The sequence below is a fragment of the Trachypithecus francoisi genome, unplaced genomic scaffold, assembly GCF_009764315.1.
Source record: "Trachypithecus francoisi isolate TF-2019V2 unplaced genomic scaffold, Tfra_2.0 Lachesis_group1, whole genome shotgun sequence".
NCBI lineage: Eukaryota > Metazoa > Chordata > Mammalia > Primates > Cercopithecidae > Trachypithecus > Trachypithecus francoisi.
Genome location: NW_022681454.1, coordinates 79,942,363 through 79,964,451, shown reverse-complemented (window position 1 = coordinate 79,964,451; position 22,089 = coordinate 79,942,363). Strand labels below are relative to the sequence as shown.

The 22,089-nt window shown below is 39.0% G+C and overlaps 1 protein-coding gene across 2 annotated transcripts in view; it reads right to left on the bottom strand.

The window, feature by feature from the left end:
• The window catches only part of SCFD2 (sec1 family domain containing 2), a 562,438-nt gene that overhangs the window by 521,481 nt on the left and 18,868 nt on the right, over positions 1-22,089 (bottom strand). For both annotated transcript variants that reach the window (XM_033214691.1, XM_033214692.1), the window contains exon 2: positions 20,196-20,364. In XM_033214691.1, coding sequence (XP_033070582.1) covers positions 20,196-20,364 — 169 coding nt within the window. The remainder of the gene's footprint in view (positions 1-20,195; positions 20,365-22,089) is intronic.

The window sequence follows — 22,089 nt, the reverse complement described above, 5'->3', positions numbered from 1 at the left end:
GCCATTCTTTGGTGACCCAGTGGCATGGCCATGCAGGCATTTTAGCCTTGGGAGAGAGATTGGAGTCCTTACTCTAGAGATCTTGCTCCAGTGGAGTAAGGGCCTCCACAGTCAGAACTGTGGAAAGTGTAAGCACTGGAATTATGCTCTCCCCCATTTTAGGCCCGGGGTCAGAGGAGAGCTACCCTAGCTACAGTTTGTCCTGGGCAACGAGACTTGTGACCACGGTCACCTTGGCAATCTGGAATTGGTCAGTATATGCCATTGCTAGGTGCCCCAGCCTGCTCCCCTGAAATCACAGTGCAGCAGGCCTTCTCCACTCTATCTCCAGGCAAAAATCCAGGTATTTGGAGCACTCCCTTGCCTAGATCAGCAGCCTGAGCCACTCCACTCCTCCTGTGTATAGATCAAGGTACAATGGAGAACTCTCTACTCCTCACGTAGGCAGATCTCCTGGCATTTGGAGCACTTGCTCATATGGACTAGCAGTGTGAGTTGCCCCACCCCTTCTATGCAGAGATCCTGGCATAGGGGGAGCCTGTCTGCTCCACACCCAGGCAGATCTCCAGGCATTCAGAGCACATTTTTGTTTGGATTAGCAGCCTGAGTCACTCCACCCTTCCCGTGCAGAGATTGCAGTAAAGTAGGGCCCTGTCTGCTATGCGCCCAGGCAGATCTTCAGGCATTTGGAGCACCCATTCACCTGGATTAGCAGCCTGAGTTGCCCACCCTTCCTATGCAGAGACTATGGTGTAGTGGGGCCCTATACAGTCCATGCCCAGGCAGATCTCCAGGCATCTGGGGCACCAACTCTTCCAGATTAGGAGTCTGGTCTGTCCCTAACCTTGCGCAGAGAACTTGCAGCTGAGGAGGCTTCCCAGCTCCATGCCTAGGCACACCTCTGGAAGATTGGTGGGTACCCACTGGATTCTCCCTCAGTGCAGGTGCTTGTGCCTTCCATCAGGGGACTTACAGGCAGGCCTGCCCAGTCTGGCCCTGCTCATCTTTCCCTTTTCCCCCCAGGCTGAGCAGGGAGCTCAGACCACTGCACATTTCCAGGAATCAGTCTATTACCTGAGGCAACAGAAAGCTTCTCCCAGTAAACAAGGATCAAGTATTTACCCAGCTGTGTTGGCCACAGCCAGTTCTTACCTAAGTGTCACCTACCAGCTTACTGGTTGAACTCCACAGCCTAATATAAAACCTGCCAACAGAAGTGGATAGGGCTATAGAAGCAAGGCCAAAAGACCCTACCCAGAACTCTCTACAGTCACACCCCTAGGGAGGAGGGGAGAGGGAAAGAAAATAATAATATTACAGAAAAAGAAAACTTCTTACCTGCAAAAAATAATTACAAAAATTATAAGTACCAGTGTCTCCAAATGAGGAGGAACCAACACAAGATTTCTGGCATTTTAAAAAAATTTAACGCTGTGAACCACCAAAGGATTAGATTAACTCTCTAGCAATGGTCCCTAACCAAAATGGAAACTAAGAAATGACAGATAAAGAATTCAAAGCATAGATTACAAGAAAGCTCAACAAGATCCAAAATAAGATTAAAAATCAATATTAGAGAAATAAAGAAAGAGATAAACATATTGAAAAGAAACCAATTAGAACTTCTAGAATCAAAAAGATCACTGAAGGAATTTCAAAATACAATTGAAAGCTTTGTCAATAGACTGGACCAAACAGAATAAAGAATTTCAGATCTTGAACATCAATCTTTTCAACTAAATCAGACAAAAATAAAGAAAAAAGAATTTTAAAAAGTGAACAAGAGAAATACAACATTGTGTAAAGTGAACAAGCCTATGAATTATTGACATTCCTGAGAGAGAAGGAGAAAAAGTAAACAACCTGGAAAACATTTTAGGGAATTATTCAAGAAAACTTCCCTAATCTTGCTAGAAAGGTAGACATCAAGATATAAGAAATCTAGAGAACACCTGTGAGATAGTATACAAAATGAACATCACCAAAGCAGAGTCACCAGACTATGCAAGATCAAAGCTAGAGAAAAAGGTCAGCTCATGTACAAAGGCAATCCTATCAGGCTAACAGCTGACTCCTCACAGAAATCTTATAAACCAGGGGAGCCTATTTTCAGCACTCTAAAAGAAAAGAAAAGCCAACCAAGAATTTCATTTCCCACCAAACTATGCTTCCTAAGTGAAGGAGTAATAAAATCTTTTTCAGACAAGCAAGCACTATGAGAATTTGTTAGCAAGCACTAAGAGAATTTGTTACCACTAGATCAGCCTGACAAGATATCCTTAAGAGAGTTCTAAGCATGAAAATGTAAAAATGATATCTGCTACCAGAAAAACATATCTAATGACATAGCCCATATACCCTATAATGCAACCATATCATAGAAACTACAAAGCAACTAGCTAACAGCTTCAAGATAGGATCAAAACCTCGCATATCAATATTAACCTTGAAGGCCAGCACAGTGGCTCATGCTTCTAATCCTGACACTTTGGGAGGCTGAGGCAGGTGGACTGCTTGAACCCAGGAGTCTGAGACCAGCCTGGGCAACATGGCGAAAGCCCATTTCTACTAAAACTAAGAAAACTGATGTGGGAGGATGACATGAGCCTGGGGAGGTTGAGGCTGTAGTAAGCCGTGATCACACCACTGCACTCTAGCCTCGGTGAAAGAGTGAGACCCTGTCTCAAAACAAACAAACACACAAACAAAAATTAACCTTGAATGTAAATAGTCTAAACACTCCCACTTAAACAGCACACAGTGGCAAATTGGATTAAAAACAAAAAACAAGAAGACCCATCCATCTGTTCATTCAAGAGACCCATCTGACATGTAACAACACTCATAGGCTCAAAGTAAAGAGTTGGAGAAAGATCTATCACACAAATGGAAAACAAAAAAGAGCAGAGGACACTATAATTATAGCAGCTAAAACAGACTTTAAACCAACAACAGTAAAAAAGGACAAAGAAGGGCATTACATAATGATAAAGGTTCAATTCAACAAGAAGACTTAATGATCCTAAATATATACACACCCAAAATTGCAGCACCCAGATTCATATAACAAGTACTTCTAGACCTATGAAAAGACTTAGCCACACAATTATAGGGGGATATTTCAACACCCACTGACAGAGTTAGATCATCAAGGCACAAAAAAATCTGAACTTAAATTTGATATTTGACCAACTGGACCTAATAAACATCTACTGAATACTCCATCTATCAACCACAGAATATACATTATTCTCAACTGCACTTGGAACATACAACAAGATTAACCACATGCTAGGCCAAAAAGCAAGCCTCAATAAATTTTAAAAAAATCAAAATCAGACCAACCATACTCTTCGACCACAGTGGAATAAAAACAGAATTCAACACCATGAGGAGCTCTCAAAACCAGACACTTACATGAAAATTAACCAATTTGCTCCTGAATGACATTTGGGTAAACAACAAAATTAAGGCAGAAATCAAAGAATTTTTTCAAATAAATGAAAACAGACATATAACATACCAAAATAAAAATCTCTGAGATGCAGCAAAAACAGTACTAACATGAAAGTTTAGAGTGCTAAACATCTACCTCAAATAGTTAGAAACATCTCAATTTAACAATCTAACATCACATCTAAAGAAACTAGAAAAACAAGAACTGACTCAAAGCTACCAAAAGAAAATAAATAACTAAAATCAGGGCAGAACAGAATGAAAGTGACACCCAAAAAGCTATACAAAGAACTCATGAAACCAAAAGTTGGTTCTTTGAAAGGATAAGCAAGATCAACAGACTATTGGCTAGATTAACAAAGAAGAAAACAAGAGAAGATCCAAATAAACAAAATCAGAAACAACAAAGGTAACATCACAACAGATCCCATAGAAATACAAGATTTTCAGGGACTATTATGAACAGCTCTATGTACACAGAAACTAGAAAACCTAGAAAAATGAATACATTCCTGGAAATACACAACCTCCCAAGATTGAATCAGGAAGAAATTAAAACCTTGAACAGACTAATATTGACTTCTGAAACGGAATCAGTAATTTAAAAAAATAATAAACCTACCAACCAAAAAAAAGCCCTGGACCAGACGGATTCACAGCCAAATTCTGTCAGACATACAAAGAAGAGCTGGTACCAATTCTCTTGAAACTATTTTGAAAAACCAAGAAGGAAAGACTCCTCCCTAATGCATTCTACATAGCCAGCATCATGTTGATAATAGAACCCGGCAAAGGCACAACTGAAAAAAAAACAAACTACAGGCCAATATCCCTGATGAACACAGATGCAAAAATCATTAACAAAATGTTAGCAAAACATATCCAACAGTAAATCAAAAAGTTAATTCACCATGATCAAGTAGGCTTCATCCTTGGAAAGCAAGATTGTTTTAACATATGCAAACTAATAAATGTGATTCACCAGATAGATAGAATTAAAAACAAAAACCATATGATCACCTCAATAGACACAGGAGAAGCTTTCAATGAAATCGAACATCCCAGCCAGGCGTGGTGGTTCACGCCTGTAATCCCAGCACTTTGGGAGTCCGAGACAGGCGAATCATGATGTCGGGAAATCAAGATCATCCTGGCTAACACGGTGAAATCCCATCTCTACTAAAAATACAAAAAATTTGCCAGGCATGGTGGAACATGCCTGTAGTCCCAGCTACTCAGGAGGCAAAGGCAGGAGAAGTGCTTGCTTGAACCTGGGAGACGGAGGCTGCAGTGAGCCGAGATCACGCCACTGCACTCCAGTCTGGGTGACAGAGCGAGACTCATCTCAAAAAAAAAAAAAAAAAAAAAAAAATCCAACATCCCTTCATGATAAAAACCCTGAAAAAGCAAGGCATCAAAGGAACATACCTCAAAATAATAAGAGTCAACTATGACAAACCCACAGCCAACATCATACTGAATGGGCAGAACGCATTTCTCTTTAGAACTGGAACAAGACAAGGAAGCCCACTCTCATAATTCCTATTAAACATAGCACTGGGATTCTTAGCCAGAGCAATTTGGCAAGGGAAAGAAAGAAAAGGCATCCAAATAGGAAAGAAAGAAGTCAAACTATCTCTCTTCACTGATGATATGATTCTATACCTAGAAAACCCTAGAGACTCCACCAAAAGGCTCCTGGAACTGAAAAACGACTTTAGTGAAATTTCAGAATACAAAATCAATGTACAAAAATAGTAGCATTTCTATATACCAATAATGTTCAAGTCAAAAGTAAAATCAAGAATGCAGTCCCATCTACAATATCCACAAATTAAATAAAATATCTATGAATACATATAACCAAGGAAGTAAAAGATCTCCGTGAGAAAAACTACAAAACACTGCTGAAAGAAATCATAGATGACACAAGAAGTGGAAAAACATTCCACACTCTCAGATTGGAAGAATATGGTTTAAATGATGATACTACCCAAAGCAATTCCAGTGTTGATAGGAATTCAACACTATTCCTATCAAACTGCAAACATCATTTTTCACAGAACTATGAAAAACTATTCAAAAATTCACTTGGAACCAAAAAAGAATCCAAAGAGCCAAAGCAATTCTAAGCAAAAAGAACAAAGCTGAGGGCATCATATTTCCCAACTTCAAACTATACTAACCAAAACAGCATGTTACTGGTACAAAAACAGACTCACAGATCAATAGAAAAGCATACAGAACCCAGAAATAAAGCCACACACCAGTATCCATGTGATCTTTGACAAAGTTGACAAATAAGCAATGGGAAAAGCATTCCCTATTCAATAAATGGTGGTGGCATAGCTGACTAGCCATATGCAGAAGAATGAAACTGGATCCCTACATTTTACCATATACTAAAATTAACTTAAGACAGATTAAAGACTGACATGTAGACCTCAAACTGTAAGACTCCTGGAAGAAAGCATAGGAAATAGCATTCAGGACACTGGATTTGGGAAACAATTTATGACTAAGTCCTCAAAAGCAATTGTAACAAAAACAAAAATTGACAAAGTGAGGCCTAATTAAACAAAAGAGCTTCTGCAAATTAACACAGGAACAGAAAACCAAATACCACAGATTCTTGCTTATAAGTGATAGCTAAACACTGAGTACTCACGGACATAAAGATGGCAACAGTAGACACTGGTGACTACCAAAGAAAGAAGAGAGGGAGGGGAGCAACGGTTGAAAAACTAATTATTGGGTACTATGCTCAATACCTGGGTGATGGGATAAATCATATCATAAACCTTAGCATCATGCAATATAGCCAGGTAACAAACCTACAGTTGTACACCCTGAATCTAAAATAAAAGTTGGAAAGACAATATTTTATAATAAATCAAAATAATCCAAACTAATAATATATTTTACCAAAAGCTAAACATCCAGAAAAAAAGAAAATTGGACTTAAAATATGATTTTTTACAAATCAGAGTATCCACAATTTCTGAATTTATTGGTTTAATTGTACACACTGTATAATTAAATAATTTAAATTTAAGCTGTGGAAGTTTAAATTATTTTGAGCCTTGAAAGGAATGTGGCTATGTAGCCTGAGTCGTGTAGCATGCAGCTACAACTTCTGCTTTCTTCTATAAATGAATAGGAAGACCAAATGGCACCAGAGATAAGATCCCTCAAGACTATTACTCCTCTTTATGGAATGTTACAGCAATCGTCCTGCATGTAGCAATCAAACAACTATAACATGTATACTGACCTTGGACAGAAAATGTTGCAACCCTACTAAATGTCCCTGTCTCTGCCTATATAAGTGAAACTTTAACTTCTCCCCTTTGAAGCACGAATTCTATTCCTTTGGAGCCTATATTTCCCAGGTGGTACTCTCAAAGCTTGTGCTCAAATAAACTCTATATTTAATCATATTTTCTGTATCTCATTATTTAAAGTTGACAATGCACTCAACAAAGAATGTGTCACAGAGTTAAATTTATAAATAATGTTTATTCGGCCGGGTGCAGTGGCTCAAGCCTGTAATCCCAGCACTTTGGGAGGCCGAGACGGGCGGATCACGAGGTCAGGAGATTGAGACCATCCTGGCTAACACGGTAAAACCCTGTCTCTACTAAAAATACAAAAACTAGCCAGGCGAGGTGGCGGGTGCCTGTAGTCCCAGCTACTCGGGAGGCTGAGGCAGGAGAATGGCGTAAACCCGGGAGGCGGAGCTTGCAGTGAGCTGAGATCTGGCCACTGCACTCCAGTCTGGGTGACAGAGCGAGACTCCGCCTCAAAAAAATAAAATAAAATAAATAAAAATAAAAATAAAAAATAAATAATGTTTATTCAAAAAAATGAAAGAATTGATTCAATTATATAAAAAATCTGGCTTGGGACAAATTACTTAAGTCTCTTTCTCTAAACTTCTATGGAAACAAAACAAACAATATTATCCAACTTGTAGAGTTGTTTTTAAAATTATGTATATAATAATACATTTTAAAATACCTAGCACAAAGCTTAACAAAATTCAGGTACTTGATACTAACTTGCTTCTTTCACACTGACCTAGACAATGAGGTGCATTTGGGAAAAAGTACATACAAAGAAATAAATAAATAAGGAGTCCATTCCAAGATGGCCAAATAGAAACTGGAGTGGAGCTCCAGTCTGCAGCTCCCAGTATGATAGACGCAGAAGATGGGTGATTTCTGCATTTCCAACTGAGGTACCTGGTTCATCTCATTGAAACTGGTTGGACAGTGGGTGCAGCACACACAGAGCGAGCCGAAGCAGGGCGGGGCGTCCCCTCACCCAGGAAGCACAAGGGGTCAGGGGACTTCCCTTTCCTAGCCAAGGGAAGCCGTGACACACTATACCTGGAAAAACGGGACACTCCCACCCAAATACTACACTTTTCCCATGGTCTTAGCAACTGGCAGACCAGGAGATTCTCTCTCATGCCTGGCTCAGTGGTCCCATGCCCATGGAGCCTTGCTCACTGCTAGCCCAGCAGTCTGAGATCGACCTATGAGGCAGCAGCCTGGCGGGTGGAGGGATGTCTGCCATTGCTGAGGCTTGAGTAGGTAAACAAAGCAGCCACCTCAACTCAGCAAGGCCTACTGCCTCTATAGACTCCACCTCTGTGGGCAGGGCATAGTTGAATAAAAGGCAGCAGAAACTTCTGCAGACTTAAATGTCCATGTCTGACAGCTCTGAAGAGGGCACTGGTTCTCCCAGCACACTGTTTGAGATCTGAGAATGGACAGACTGCCTCCTAAAGTGGTCTCTGATCCCTATGTAGCCTAACTGGGAACACCTCCCAGTAGGGGCTGACAGACGCCTCATACAAGCAGGTGACCCTCTGCGAAGAAGCTTCCGGAGGAAGGATCAGGCAGCAATATTTGCTGTTCTGCAATGTTTGCTGTTCTGCAGGTTCCACAAGTGATACCCAGGCAAACAAGGTTTGGAGTGGACCTCCAGCAAACCCCAACAGACCTGCAGCTTAGGGACTTGACTGTTAGGAGGAAAACTAACAAACAGAAAAGAACAGAATCAACATCAACAAAAAGGACATCTACATCAAAACCTCTTCTGTAGGTCACCAACATCAAAGACCAAAGTTAGATAAAACCACAAAGATGGGGAGAAACCAGAGCATAAAAGCTGAAAATTCTAAAAACCAGAGCACGTCTTCCCCTACAAAGGACTGCAGCTCATCACCAGCAATGGAACAAAGCTGGACAGAGAAGAGTTGACAAAAGTAAGCTTCAAAATATAATAATAAACAAACTTCTCCAAGCTAAAGGAGCATGTTCTAACTCATGGCAAGGAAACTAAAAACCTTGAAAAAAGGTTAGATGAATGGCTAACTAGAATAAACAGTGTACAGAAGACCTTAAATGACCTGATGAAGCTGAAAACCATGGCACGAGACCTTCGTGACACATGCACAAGCTTCAGTAGCCAATTTGATCAAGTGGAAGAAACAGTATCAGTGATTAAAAGATCAAATTAATGAAATAAAGTAAGAAGACAAGATTAGAGAAAAAAATAGTAAAAAGAAATGTGAAAAGACCAAATCAACATTTGATTGGTGTACCTGAAAGTGACGGGGAGAATGGAACCAAGTTGGAAAACACTCTTCAGGATATCATTCAGGAGAACTTCCCCAACCTAGCAAGACAGGCCAACATTCAAATTCAGGAAGTACACAGGACACCACAAAGAGACTCCTCAAGAAGAGCAACCCCAAGACACATAATAATCAGATTCAACAAGGTTGAAATGAAAGAAAAAATGTTAAGGGCAGCCAGAGAGAAAGGTCGGGTTACCCACAAAGGGAAGCCCATCAGACTAACAGCAGATCTCTCAGCAGAAACCCCACAAGCCAGAAGAGAGTGGGGGCCAATATTCAACATTCTTAAAGAAAAGAATTTTCAACCCAGAATTTCATATCCAGCCAAACTAAGCTTCATAAGTGAAGTAGAAATAAAATCCTTTACACACAAGCAAATGCTGAGAGATTTTGTCACCACTAGGCCTGTCGTACAACAGCTCCTGAAGAAAGCACTAAACATGGAAAGGAACAACTGGTAACAGCCACTGCAAAAACATGCCAAATTTTAAAGACCAACGATGCTATGAAGAAACTGCATCAATTAATGGGCAAAACAACCAACTAACAACATAATGACAGGATCAAATTCACACATAACAATATTAACCTTAAATGTAAATGGGTTAAATGTTCCAATTAAAAGACATGGACTGGCAAATTGGATAAAGAGTCAAGATCCATCGATGTGTTATACTCAGGAGACACATCTCACGTGCACAGACACACATAAGCTCAAAATAAAGGGATGGAGGAAGATCTACCAAGCAAATGGAAAGCAAAAAAAAGCAGGGGTTGCAATCTTAGTCTCTGATAGAACAGACTTTAAACCAACAAAGATCAAAAGAGACAAAGAAGGCCATTACATAATGCTAAACGGATCAATTCAGTAACAACAGATTACTATCCTACATATATATGCACCCAATACAGGAGCACCCAAATTCATAAAGCAAGTCCTTAGAGACCTACAAAGAGACTTAGACTCCCACACAAAAATAATGGGAGGCTTTAACATCCCACTGTCAATATTAGACAGATCAAAGAGACAGAAAAAGATCAACCTTTTGACAGAAGGTTAAAAGGATATCCAGGACTTGAACTCAGCTCTGCACCAAGCAGACCTAATAGACATCTACTGAACTCTCCACCCCAAATCAACAGAACATACATTCTTCTCAGCACCACATAGCACTTATTCTAAAATTGACCACATAATTGGAAGTAAAGTATTCCTCAGCAAATGTAAAAGAACAGAAATCACAACAAACTGTCTCTCAGACCACAGTGCAATCAAACTAGAACTCAGGACTAAGAAACTCACTCAAAACCGCACAACTACATGGAAACTGAACAACTTGCTTCTGAGTGACTACTGGGTACACAACAAAATGAAGGCAGAAATAAAGATGTTCTTTGAAATCAATGAGAACAAAGACATAACATACCAGAATCTCTGGGACACATTTAAAGCAGTGTGTAGAGGGAAATTGATAGCACTCAGTGCCCACAAGAGAAAGCAGGAAAGATCTAAAATTGACACTCTAACATCACAATTAAAAGAACTAGAGAGGCAAGAGCAAACACATTCAAAAGCTAGCAGAAGGCAAGAAATAACTAAGATTAAAGCAGAACTGAAGGAGACAGAGACACAAAAATCCCTCCAAAAAATCATTGAATCCAGGAGCTGGTTTTTTGAAAATATCAACAAAATTGACAGACCGCTAGCAAGACTAATAAAGAAGAAAAGAGAGAAGAATCAAATAGACCCAATAAAAATGATAAAGGGGATATCACCACGGACCCCACAGAAATACAAACTACCATCAGAGAATACTATAAACATCTCTACGCAAATAAACTGGAAAATCTAGAAGAAATGGATAAATTCCCAGAAACATACACCCTCCCAAGACTAAGCCAGGATGAAGTTGAATCCTTGAACAGACCAACAACAGGCTCTGAAATTGAGGCAATAATTAATAGCCTACCAACCACAAAAAATCCAGGACCAGACGGATTAACAGCCAAATTCTACCAGAGGTACAAAGAGGAGCTAGTATCATTCCTTCTGAAACTATTCCCATCATTAAAAACGGGGGAATTCTCCCTAACTCATTTTATGAGGCCAGCATCATCCTGATACCAAAGCCTGGCAGAGACATAACAAAAAAAGAGAAATTTAGACCAATATCCCTGATTAACATTGATGCGAAAATCCTCAATAAAATACTGGCAAACAGAATCCAACAGCACATCAAAAAGCTTATCCACCACGATCATGTCAGCCTCATCCCTGGGATGCAAGGCTGGTTCAACATACGCAAATCAATAAACGTAATCCATCCCATAAACAGAACTGATGACAAAAACCACATGATTATCTCAATAGAGGCAGAAAACGCCTTTGACAAAATTCAACTGCCCTTCATGTTAAAAACTCTCAATAAACTAGGTATTGATGGAATGTATCTCAAAATAATAAGAGCTATTTATGACAAACCCACAGCCAATATCATACTGAATGGCCAAAAACTGGAAGCATTCCCTTTGAAAACTGGCACAAGACAAGGATGCCCTCTCTCACCACTCTCATTGAACATAGTGTTGGAAGTTCTGGCTAGGGCAATCAGGCTAGAAAAAGAAATAAATGGTATTCAATTAGGAAAAGAGGAAGTCAAATTGTCCCTATTTGCAGATGTCATGATTGTATATTTAGAAAACCCCATCGTCTCAGCCCAAAATCTCCTTAAGCTGATAAGCAGCTTCAGCAAAGTCTCAGGATACAAAATCAATGTGCAAAAATCACAAGCATTCCTATGCACCAGTAACAGACAAACAGAGAGTCAAATCATCAGTAAACTCCCATTCACAATTGCTACAAAGAGAATAAAATACCTAGGAATCCAACTTACAAAAAATATGACGGACCTCATCAAGGAGAACTCCAAACCACTGCTCAACTAAGTAAGAGGACACAAACAAATGGAAGAACATTCCATGCTCATGGATAGGAAGAATCGATATCTTGAAAATGGCCATACTGCCCAAGGTAATTTATAGATTCAATGCCATCCCCATCAAGCTACCAATGACTCTTCACAGAATTGGAAAAAACTACTGTAAAGTTCAAATGGAACCAGAAAAAGAGCCTGCATAGCCAAGACAATCCTGAGAAAAAAGAACGAAGCTGGAGACATCATGCTACCTGACTTCAAACTATACTACAAAGCTACGGTAACCAAAACAGCATGGTACTGGTACCAAAACAGATATACAGACCAATGGAACAGAAGAGAGGCCTCAGAAGTAACACCACACATCTACAACCATCTGACCTTTGACAAACCTGACAAAAACAAGAAATGTGGAAAGGACTCCCTATTTAATAAATGGTGCTGGGATAACTGGCTAGCCACAAGTAGAAAGCTGAAACTGGATCCCTTCCTTACATCTTATACAAAAATTAATTCAAGATGGATTAAGGAGTTAAATGTTAGACCTAAAACCATAAAAACCCCAGAAGAAAACCTAGGCAATACCATTCAGGACATAGGCATGGGCAAAGACTTCATAACTAAAACACCAAAGTAATGGCAACAAAAGCCAACATTGACAAACGGAATCTAATTAAACTAAAGAGCGTCTGCTCAGCCAAAGAAACTACCATCAGAGTGAACAGGCAACCTACAGAATGGGAGAAAATGTTTGCAATCTACTCAGCTGACAAAGGGCTAGTATCCAGAACCTATAAAGAACTCAATCAAAATTACAAGAAAAAAACAAACAACCCCATCAAAAAGTGGGCAAAGGATATGAACAGACACTTCTCAAAAGAAGACGTTCATACAGCCAATAGACACATGAAAAAATGCTCATCATCACTCGTCATCAGAGAAATGCAAATCAAAACCACAATGAGATACCATCTCACATCAGTTAGAATGGCAATCATTAAAAAATCATCAAACAATAGATGCTGGGGAGGATGTGGAGAAATAGGAACGCTTTTACACTGTCGGTGGGAGTGTAAATTAGTTCAACCATTGTGGAAAACAGTGTGGCGATTCCTCAAGGATATAGAACTAGAAATACTATTTGACCCAGGAATCCCATTACTGGGTATATACCCAAAGGACTATAAATCATGCTGCTATAAAGACATATGCACACATATGTTTATTGCGGCACTATTCACAATATTAAAGACTTGGAACCAACCCAAATGTCCATCAATTTTTGACTGGATTAAGAAAATGTGGCACATATACACCATGGAATACTATGCAGCCATGAAAAAGGGTGAGTTCATGTCCTTTTCAGGGACATGGATGAAGCTGGAAACCATTATTCTCAGCAAACTATCACAACAGAAAACCAAACACCGCATGTTCTCATAGGTGGGAATTGAACAATGAGAACACTTGGACACAGGGTGGGGAACATTACATACCAGGGTCTGTGAGAGGATGGGGTGCTCAGGGAGGGACAGCATTGGGAGAAATACCTAATGTAAATGACGAGTTGATGGGTGCAACAAACCAACAGGACACATGTGTACCTGTAACACATGTATACATGTAACAAACCTGCACGTTGTGCACATGTATCCTAGAACTCAAAGAATAATAATTTTAAAAAGTTTAAAAAATAAATAAATGAAAGAAATAAGATTTATATTTATATATGTTCATATATATAGTATATAAAAACCAATCAACAATACTAGACAATGATGTAAGTACTAAAATGAAGTAGTTAAGCCTTTACATGGATTTATGTCATCATTTCTATACCTGGCCTCAAATCTTTTTTTTTTTTTTTCTTTTTTTTTTTTTTTGTGATGGAGTTTCACTCTTGTTGCCCAGGCTGGAGTGCAATGGAGCGATCTCTGCTCACTGCAACCTCCACCTCCTGGGTTCAAGCGATTCTCCTGCCTCAGCCTCCCAAGTAGCTGAGATTACAGGTGTGCACCACCATGCCTGGCTAATTTTGTATTTTCAGTAGAGACAGGGTTTTACCATGTTGGTCAGGCTGGTCTCGAACTCCTGACCTCAAGTGATCCACCCGTCTCAGCCTCCCAAAGTGCTGGGATTACAGGCATGAGCCACCACCCCAGCCTTGGCCTCAAATCTAATGTTACAACTTATTCAATCATTTATTGATTGCTGTACTCAGTTCACTAGTACATCTTAAAAGTGTCAGGGCACATCTTTTAAGGAATTTACAGTCTAGTAGAGAAGAGAAACATGTAAACAATTATATTATAGTGTTCCGGCATTTTAATAGAAGTTATAAAGTGAAGAGTAGTTCAGTGAGGATGGAGGATAATATAGGGGAGAGAAGCTTTGTAGAGGTCCCAAAGTAAGAGACACTTTCTTTCCTAGATGTGAGAACCCTACCTTAAGCTAGCTTAAGAAGGAAGTCATGTTTTTATTTAAACCCAATGCCTATTTATTTTAAATAACAGATAACATTCACATGATTGAAAATTCAAAATACTCAAACTGATATTTGTAGTAAGAAATCTCCCTCCTGCCTCCATCCTCATTCATTTGACTAACTTCTCATTGTGTCCCCAGTCACCCAGCACTCCACTACAGAGGCAGCTAACGCCATCAGTGTAAGAGATAGCTAATGTCATCAGTGTCTTAAACATTCTCCAGATATTTAATGTATCATAAGGAAATGTGAATATAGTTCCCCCCTTTTTTGCAAATATTTTTACTAACCCAATGACAGTGTTCAGAATATTTCACAGAGTCTAGAGATCCCCATGCTCTCATCTGGCTTCACTCTCTCTATCTTAGTCAAGTAGCCTTACTTCACTCACCGATCCTGCCCTGGCAGCATCCATCGCCATGTGTTCATTCAACAAATATCTCTTGAATGCCAGGTGTGCCTGGCAACGGGGACACAGCAGTGAATAAATCAGACAAATATCCCTGCTTTCGTGGAACTCGCTAGTGGAGAGTTTTCTCCACAGCTCTCTAGTAGAGGAAGAAACCAAAATACAACATAAATATCAATATATTAGAAAGTGATAAGTGCCATGGAGGAAAAAAAATGAAATAGGGAAGGAAGACATGAAGAGCTAAGATGGACAGCAAAGGTCTCACTAAGAAGGAAAAAGGGAAATGGGCTTAAGTGTATATCTGCAGGAAGAATGATCTGGGTGGGGGGAACTTTAAGAGCCAAAGCCCTGAGGCAGGACCTAGCCCGTCCTATTGGAAGAACAGCAAGGAAGCTTATGTGGCTGGAAAGAAGAAAAGAAGAGATGCAGTCAGAGAGGACCAGGAAGTTAGATGGCACATAATATTGTAGGCCATTGTGAGGTCTTGGCTTTCACAGGGAGGCACGCACGGAGCAATGGGAGAGGCAGATACTGAGCCCAACAGAACCAGCAGCACTGCAGGTGCAGGGTCAGCGCAGAGCCAGGAGCGCCAAGTGCAGATGTAGTAAATGCAAGTAGGTCATCAGGTGAAGGTTGTTTAAGGACCTAAAAACGGTTAGAGATAGTGGAGCTGGGGCACAGAATAAAAACCCATTTCAACAGGAGGAAAACATAAAAGCAGAAAAGATTCTGCCTACTTCTTGTTGAAATATACCACATAATCCAGAGAATAATAGAGAAGGACTGGAAGGCCATGTTAAAATGCATTTTAAATTCTCAGTTTCTCATTTGCATTGGCAGTAACTTTAATTGCTATAATTCTAAACAGCCTTTTATAAAAATTATCTTAGCAAATAAATTTTTACTATCAAAGCTTATTGCTTTTTAAAGATTTTTCCATTGCAGGCATATTTGTTGCCAAGCACCCATTTGTTTTGCCTTTTAGTACTAACTTTTTTATCTTTACTCTCATTTCATTGAGAAGTTTCTGGTAGGTGTGGTCGAAGGTATAGTAGTTATTATTGTTTTGATAGATATATAAATTATGCTAGGAAAGCTGTGATTTATTTCAATTCTTCTTTTGCAGATAAATTAATCAACATAATTCCCTCAGTCTTCCAAGCAATTGAAAAAAAACTACTATTTTTCTCCCAATTATTGCTTTAGACCTCTATTTGTTTATAATTTTCTTACCACCTATTGCTTTATCTTTTACAACCTGACTTCCAGTTTCACTACTTCATCGAACTTGCTGTCTCTAAAAGCTTTCTTCTTTGTTTATATCCCTCTAGACTTATCTTTGACACTTAAGACCATACTACTACTTTTTTTTTTTTGAGACAGGGTCTCACTCTATTGCCTAGGCTGCAGTGCTATGGCCCAATCTCGGCTCAGTGCAACCTCCACCTCCCAGATTCATGTGATTCTTCTGCCTCAGCTTCCTGAGTAGCTGGGATTACAGACATGTGCTACCATGCCTGGCTAATTTTTGTATTTTTTTTTTTTAAGTAGAGATGGGGTTTCACCATGTTGACCAGGCTGGTCTCAAACTCCTGACCTCAAGTGTTCCACCAACCTCGGCCTCCCAAAGTGCTGGGATTACAGGTGTGATTTTTGAATGGCACACTCAAATTCTATGATATTCTGTGATAACATTCATTCATAGTCTAATGAGAAGAAAAGGACAACCAATGAAGGCAAAGACCATGGAGACAAAATATGTATACATGAACATAGCCTAAGTGACAGGCAGAGCTGAGTCACAGCAGGGGCTCAGTTAGGAAGGAATTTTATTTTAAGCCCAAGAAAAGCCTTAGGAGTCATTTAGGCCAATGCCCTCATTTTATAAGATGAAATAATGAGGTGTAAAAAATGTGTCATGAAGACTTTGTCTACAAGTGATAGAAAACAGCAACTAAATTTGGCTTAAACAATAGGAAATATATTCTCCCATACAACATGATGTCCAAACATTGTGCATCAAGGAGCTTATAGCTGCTCCTCTTTGTAGTTCTCTTGGCAAGGCCACCTTTCACGTGTTAGCATTAACTTGCAGATGTGAGCAAGATAGCTGCAGCAGTTATCAGACTCAATATGTCTGACATATTGATCACATCTGGAAGAATAAAAATGGACACGTTTCTACTGACTCTCTTGTCAGTAGCAAAGAAACCTGACCAAGAAGCCCTAAGACTTTCTCTCTTGTCACTTGCCCATTTCTAAAGCATCACTGCCAAGGAAAATGAGATTCCAAGATTGGCTTAGCCTTGGTCTCAGCTTGTAATAGAATCAGTGCTGGGGAGTCAAGGTTAAACAAAGTGACTATAATCAAAACATTACTTATAGGACTGAGATACTTTTATACCTATGTTTGTTCTACTACACTTCTAAGAATTTGCTTCTTTACCTGCTGTCCAATGACGGACTCAACTCTTCTTTCTTTTTGCAAGCTCCTCTGGGGAGCTTACTTATTCTTTTTGTAATTACCTTAGGTTTCTGTGGAAGTGGCATAGGGTAACAGTAAACACTAATTTTAGAGCCAGGCTGCCTGGGTTCAAATATAGGCCTCCACCACATCTAACTGTATGCGTTACCTTAGGCATGTTATTTAAGTCCCTTCCTCTTCTATAAAGGGGGACACTAAGAGAATCCACCTCATAGAGATACCGTGAGAAGTACATAAGTTAATACATACTAAGTGCTCAGAATGATGCCTGTTATACAAAAAGTGCTCTATAAGTGTGTGCTAGTATTAAGGGGCATCTACTACTTTTGCATGTCCAGTATCTGTTCCCCCATCTTCTGATAAGTGCTTCCATTTTCCTTTGAAGAACCACCCCTCTGCCATGCCATATGATATTAGCGTAATTCTAGTCAGTATAAAGAGCTCCCAACCCACACTGAGCAAAAAGTGGGCACAAAGGCCAAGAAAATCCAATCTTACCATTTCCCCCAGAATCTGAATCTTATGAAGGACTCGAAGAAAACAGTTAAAATTCAGTCTCTCTAATGTCAATGCCTTAAAGAGGCTTTTCCTGAGCCTCTGCTTCCTACATTCCTATAACTATTTTGTCCTTTCGAAAATCTGATTAATAATCCTTCCTTTCACTCTTTTAGCTACCCAATACCCTTTAATAACCCTTTATTGCTTAAATTAGCCAAAATTGATTTCCATTGTTTGTATAATCACTATGTTGAAAACATAGGACTCCCAAATCAACTCAAAGAGTAACTTTATTTTTGTCTCTCATCTCTTTAAATCTATTCAAGAGCCTAGCTCTTCTCTGGACCCTTCACATAGATAGCACAGAAGTTAAGACAGTGGCTCTAAAGTCAAACTTTTTTTCTTTTCTCCTGAGATAGAGTCTCATTCTGTTGCCCAGGCTGGAGTGCTATGGCACTATCTCAGCTCACTGCAACCTCCGCCTCCCGGGTTCAAGATATTCTTGTGCCTCAGCCTCCCAAGTAGCTGGGATAACAGGCACCCGCCACCATGCCCAGCTAATTTTTGTATTTTTAGTAGAGACAGGGTTTCACCACATTGGCCATGTTGGTCTCAAACTCCTGACCTCAGGTGATCCACCAGCCTCGGCCTCCCAAAGTGCTGGGATTACAGGCGTGAGCCATTGCGCCTGGCCTAAAATCAAACATTCTGGACTCATTTCTAGCTCTACCTCCCACTAACTCTGTTACTTAGTATATCTTTGCCTCAGTTTCCTTACCTATAAAATAGGAGAATAATAAAATCTATCTCATTAGGATACTGTAAAACTTAAAATGATTTCCCAAATGTAAAATGCTTGGAAGTGTAACCCAAAAAATGTGAACAGAGCAGATGACAGAAGTGGTCCAATGAGGTCATCTCTCATTGACATCGGGCCCTGACCATTTTTTGTTTATATCCTTTGGTTCACATCAACCCCCTCCTCTTTTCTAAGTCATTCAAGACTTAAAGCACTACCACTTCCTCAAGGTCTACATTGATCTACAAAGACCATATTAACTTGATACTTTACTTGTAGAAATTATACTCCATAGCAGATACATTAATCTTGACTTCAAATCATTTCTATTGTTTTCAAATTATGATCGGGTATAAATCATGACTCCCCAACAAAAAGAGTGTTCAAAGAATAATATATTATTTTATGTCCTTCTTGTTAGTTAACCTAGAGTAAGACTCACAGTAAATCCTTAATAATTAACTTCTGAATGGCTCTCTGAACAGCTAAATGTGTTTCCAATCACATTACTTCTGGGTTTGTAGAACTGCAAGTCTTTAGGCCTATGTTTTTATTGTATGTGTAAACACACAAAATAGACAAAAGTCTAGAACTTCCCATTTTCTTCCCACATTGACCCACAAACATTGGGTATCCAATAAGTACTGTTAACTATTACAAAAAGGCTAAAAACTTCAGGAGCTACATATACTAATTATATTAATAAATATGGGAGGAAATTCCAAATGCATCTGCTACAGTGAAGATTTAAAACTATAATACGGAAAGATATTGTTTTATTTAAAAATATAAAACATGAAAATAAAAGAAACAGATACACTTACATACTTTATTCCCTTCTAATACTTTTATTTTTTCAAATGAGAGTAATCCCCGTAAGAATTGCTAATGAAGGACAAAGTTGAGAAGGTGACTACCATATATTTTTATTGTCATTTCTGGAGAAATTTTTATTTTTTAAACTCTGCATAACTTAACGTACATAATCTTCTCTCTTTGATTTCTCTAAGCATGTGAAAAAAATATACTTAGAAATAAAAACTTCTGTTGATATCCACAGGCATATCATCTAATATAAAATGATGGCATGGTCGAATTGTTTGAGTTGCTTTTTAGTGATGTGAAAAAGTCAATTGGGAAAAAGAAACTGAGGAAGACTAGACTCAATTCCATGTGAAACTATCTGTGAAATGCAGATACATAAACTGACTCACTTAACCAATCCTGGGAACAAGCTAACATTACATGTAAATGACACTTCTATAGAACTCCATACTTTCTGGGTTATTGTTATGTTTAGTGGATATGCTTATTTTAAAATTAAGAAAAAATGCTTTTTGCTAAATGCTACCAACTGTGAAATTTTCAACCAGACCAACTCTTCATTGCTTTTTTTCTATGGGAATACTCAATCTAGGAGAAAAAGAAAGGGGAAGATAGAGAAAGATAAAAGGACAAAAACTACATATCTTACTTGGATTGTGCAAGACAGCCTGGTGCAACCACATTACAATTTTCCTCCTCAGTTTGGAGTGCAGTGAGCTCTATCATGTTAACCATCACATCATTTGTGTGGCCTGGGAGCTGGGGAAGTGCTGAAATGATCTTCTCTACTAAGTTGTCTCCATGATGTCCAACTGCTCCTATTTAGGCAGACAAGAAGATGTAAACTCATAAAATAGGAGGAAAAAGCAAGCTGGATAAATGTTTTATCACATGCTTTCTATCAAAAATAACAAACATTTTTAGTTTCTGTTCAACAAAACTCACATTTTGCCCTTTATACAACTAATCACATTCACAATCACCTAGTCAACATGTAACTCACAGGTTGTAATTAATGCTCCATGAGGGCAGACCTCATGTCTGCTCTGGCTAGTACTGTATCCCTAGCACCTAGCACAGTGCCTACACATAGTAGGCATCAATAAGCATTTGCTGAGTGAATGAATAAACAAATAATGTGCATCTAGTCAGTCAAGTAAATAGTATCATAAGATGATACTCTCCTAAAATTTTAAAGCTTAATTTTTTTTATTCTTTTATTTTCTTCTTTCTTTTCTTTTCTTTTTTTTTTTTTTTTTTTTTAATTTATTTAGAGACAGAGTGTCACTCTGTTGCCCATGCTGGAGTGCAATCATAACTCACTGCAGCCTTGAACTCCTGAGCTCAAGCAATTCTCCCACCTTAGTTTCCCAGATAGTTGGAACTATTCCCAGATAGTTGGAAAATTAGCCACTATACCTGGCTAATTTTTTTGTTTTTAAGTCTCTCACTATGTTGCCCAGGCTGGTCTTGAACTCCTGGCCTCAAGAGATCCTCCTGCCTTGGTCTCCCAGCTGAAATTATAGTTGTAAGCTACTACACCTGGCCTGAATTTCATTTTTATTTTACTGATGAAGACACTAAAACCCCAAAGGGCTTAGGGACCTGACCAAGAATAGCAGATCTCCCCTCCACTAGAACCATGTCTTCATAGTGGCAAAGGCCCTATTTATCTAGTTCACCCTGTACCCACCAAGTTAACCATGGAAACTGGCAGCTAGTGGGCTCTCACCAAATATGTGTTGGATGAAGAAAAGAATAAATGAATGAATGGTAATGGCCTGCAATGACAGAAACATTTATTGAATGCTTTCTGTGTACTAGGCACTGTTTTAGGTGTTTTACTTTAATTAATGAACTCGAATTAAAATTCAAGACTAATGACACAGTTCAAGGCTTTTTCCATGAAACCAACTTATCTCTGTAAAAGTCATGATTGCTTGGAAGACATCATGCCAACAATGGGTGGGACTTGCCACATCTATTTGCTATAAGCCCATCGACTTCAAATCAATTAACATTTTGCTTCTAATGCCTCCCTAACTCTATCTCTCTGTTGTTTTTGCCACGTCATATTAATGGGAAAGAAGAATCAGGAAGGAAAGGCCAAATCAGGAACCCAAGGAATCACCATTATCACCATCATCATTTTCACCAAAACAGCTAATATTCATTGAGGGCTTGTGCTACATCAGGTCCTCAGTTCCATACTGTACATTCATTATCCACTTAATTCTCACAGCAACCCTAATATGTAGGTATTATTATGCTCAGCTTGCTCAAGAACAAGTAAATAATTAACTTATACATTACAGAGTAAGAATTCAAACCCAGGAGTCAGATAACTCCAAAAACCATACTCTTAGTTTAAAAAAAAAAAAAAAAAAATCAGGCACACTACAGTGACTTATTACAGAACTGGCATGGGTGCTTCTAAGGTGACTTCTAATGTTAAACAAAGGGGTTCTTGTTCTACCAGTACAATCTTCATTTATTAGGTCTAGAAGGAACTATGTCTTATTTATGTTGTCTATGAAGTATAG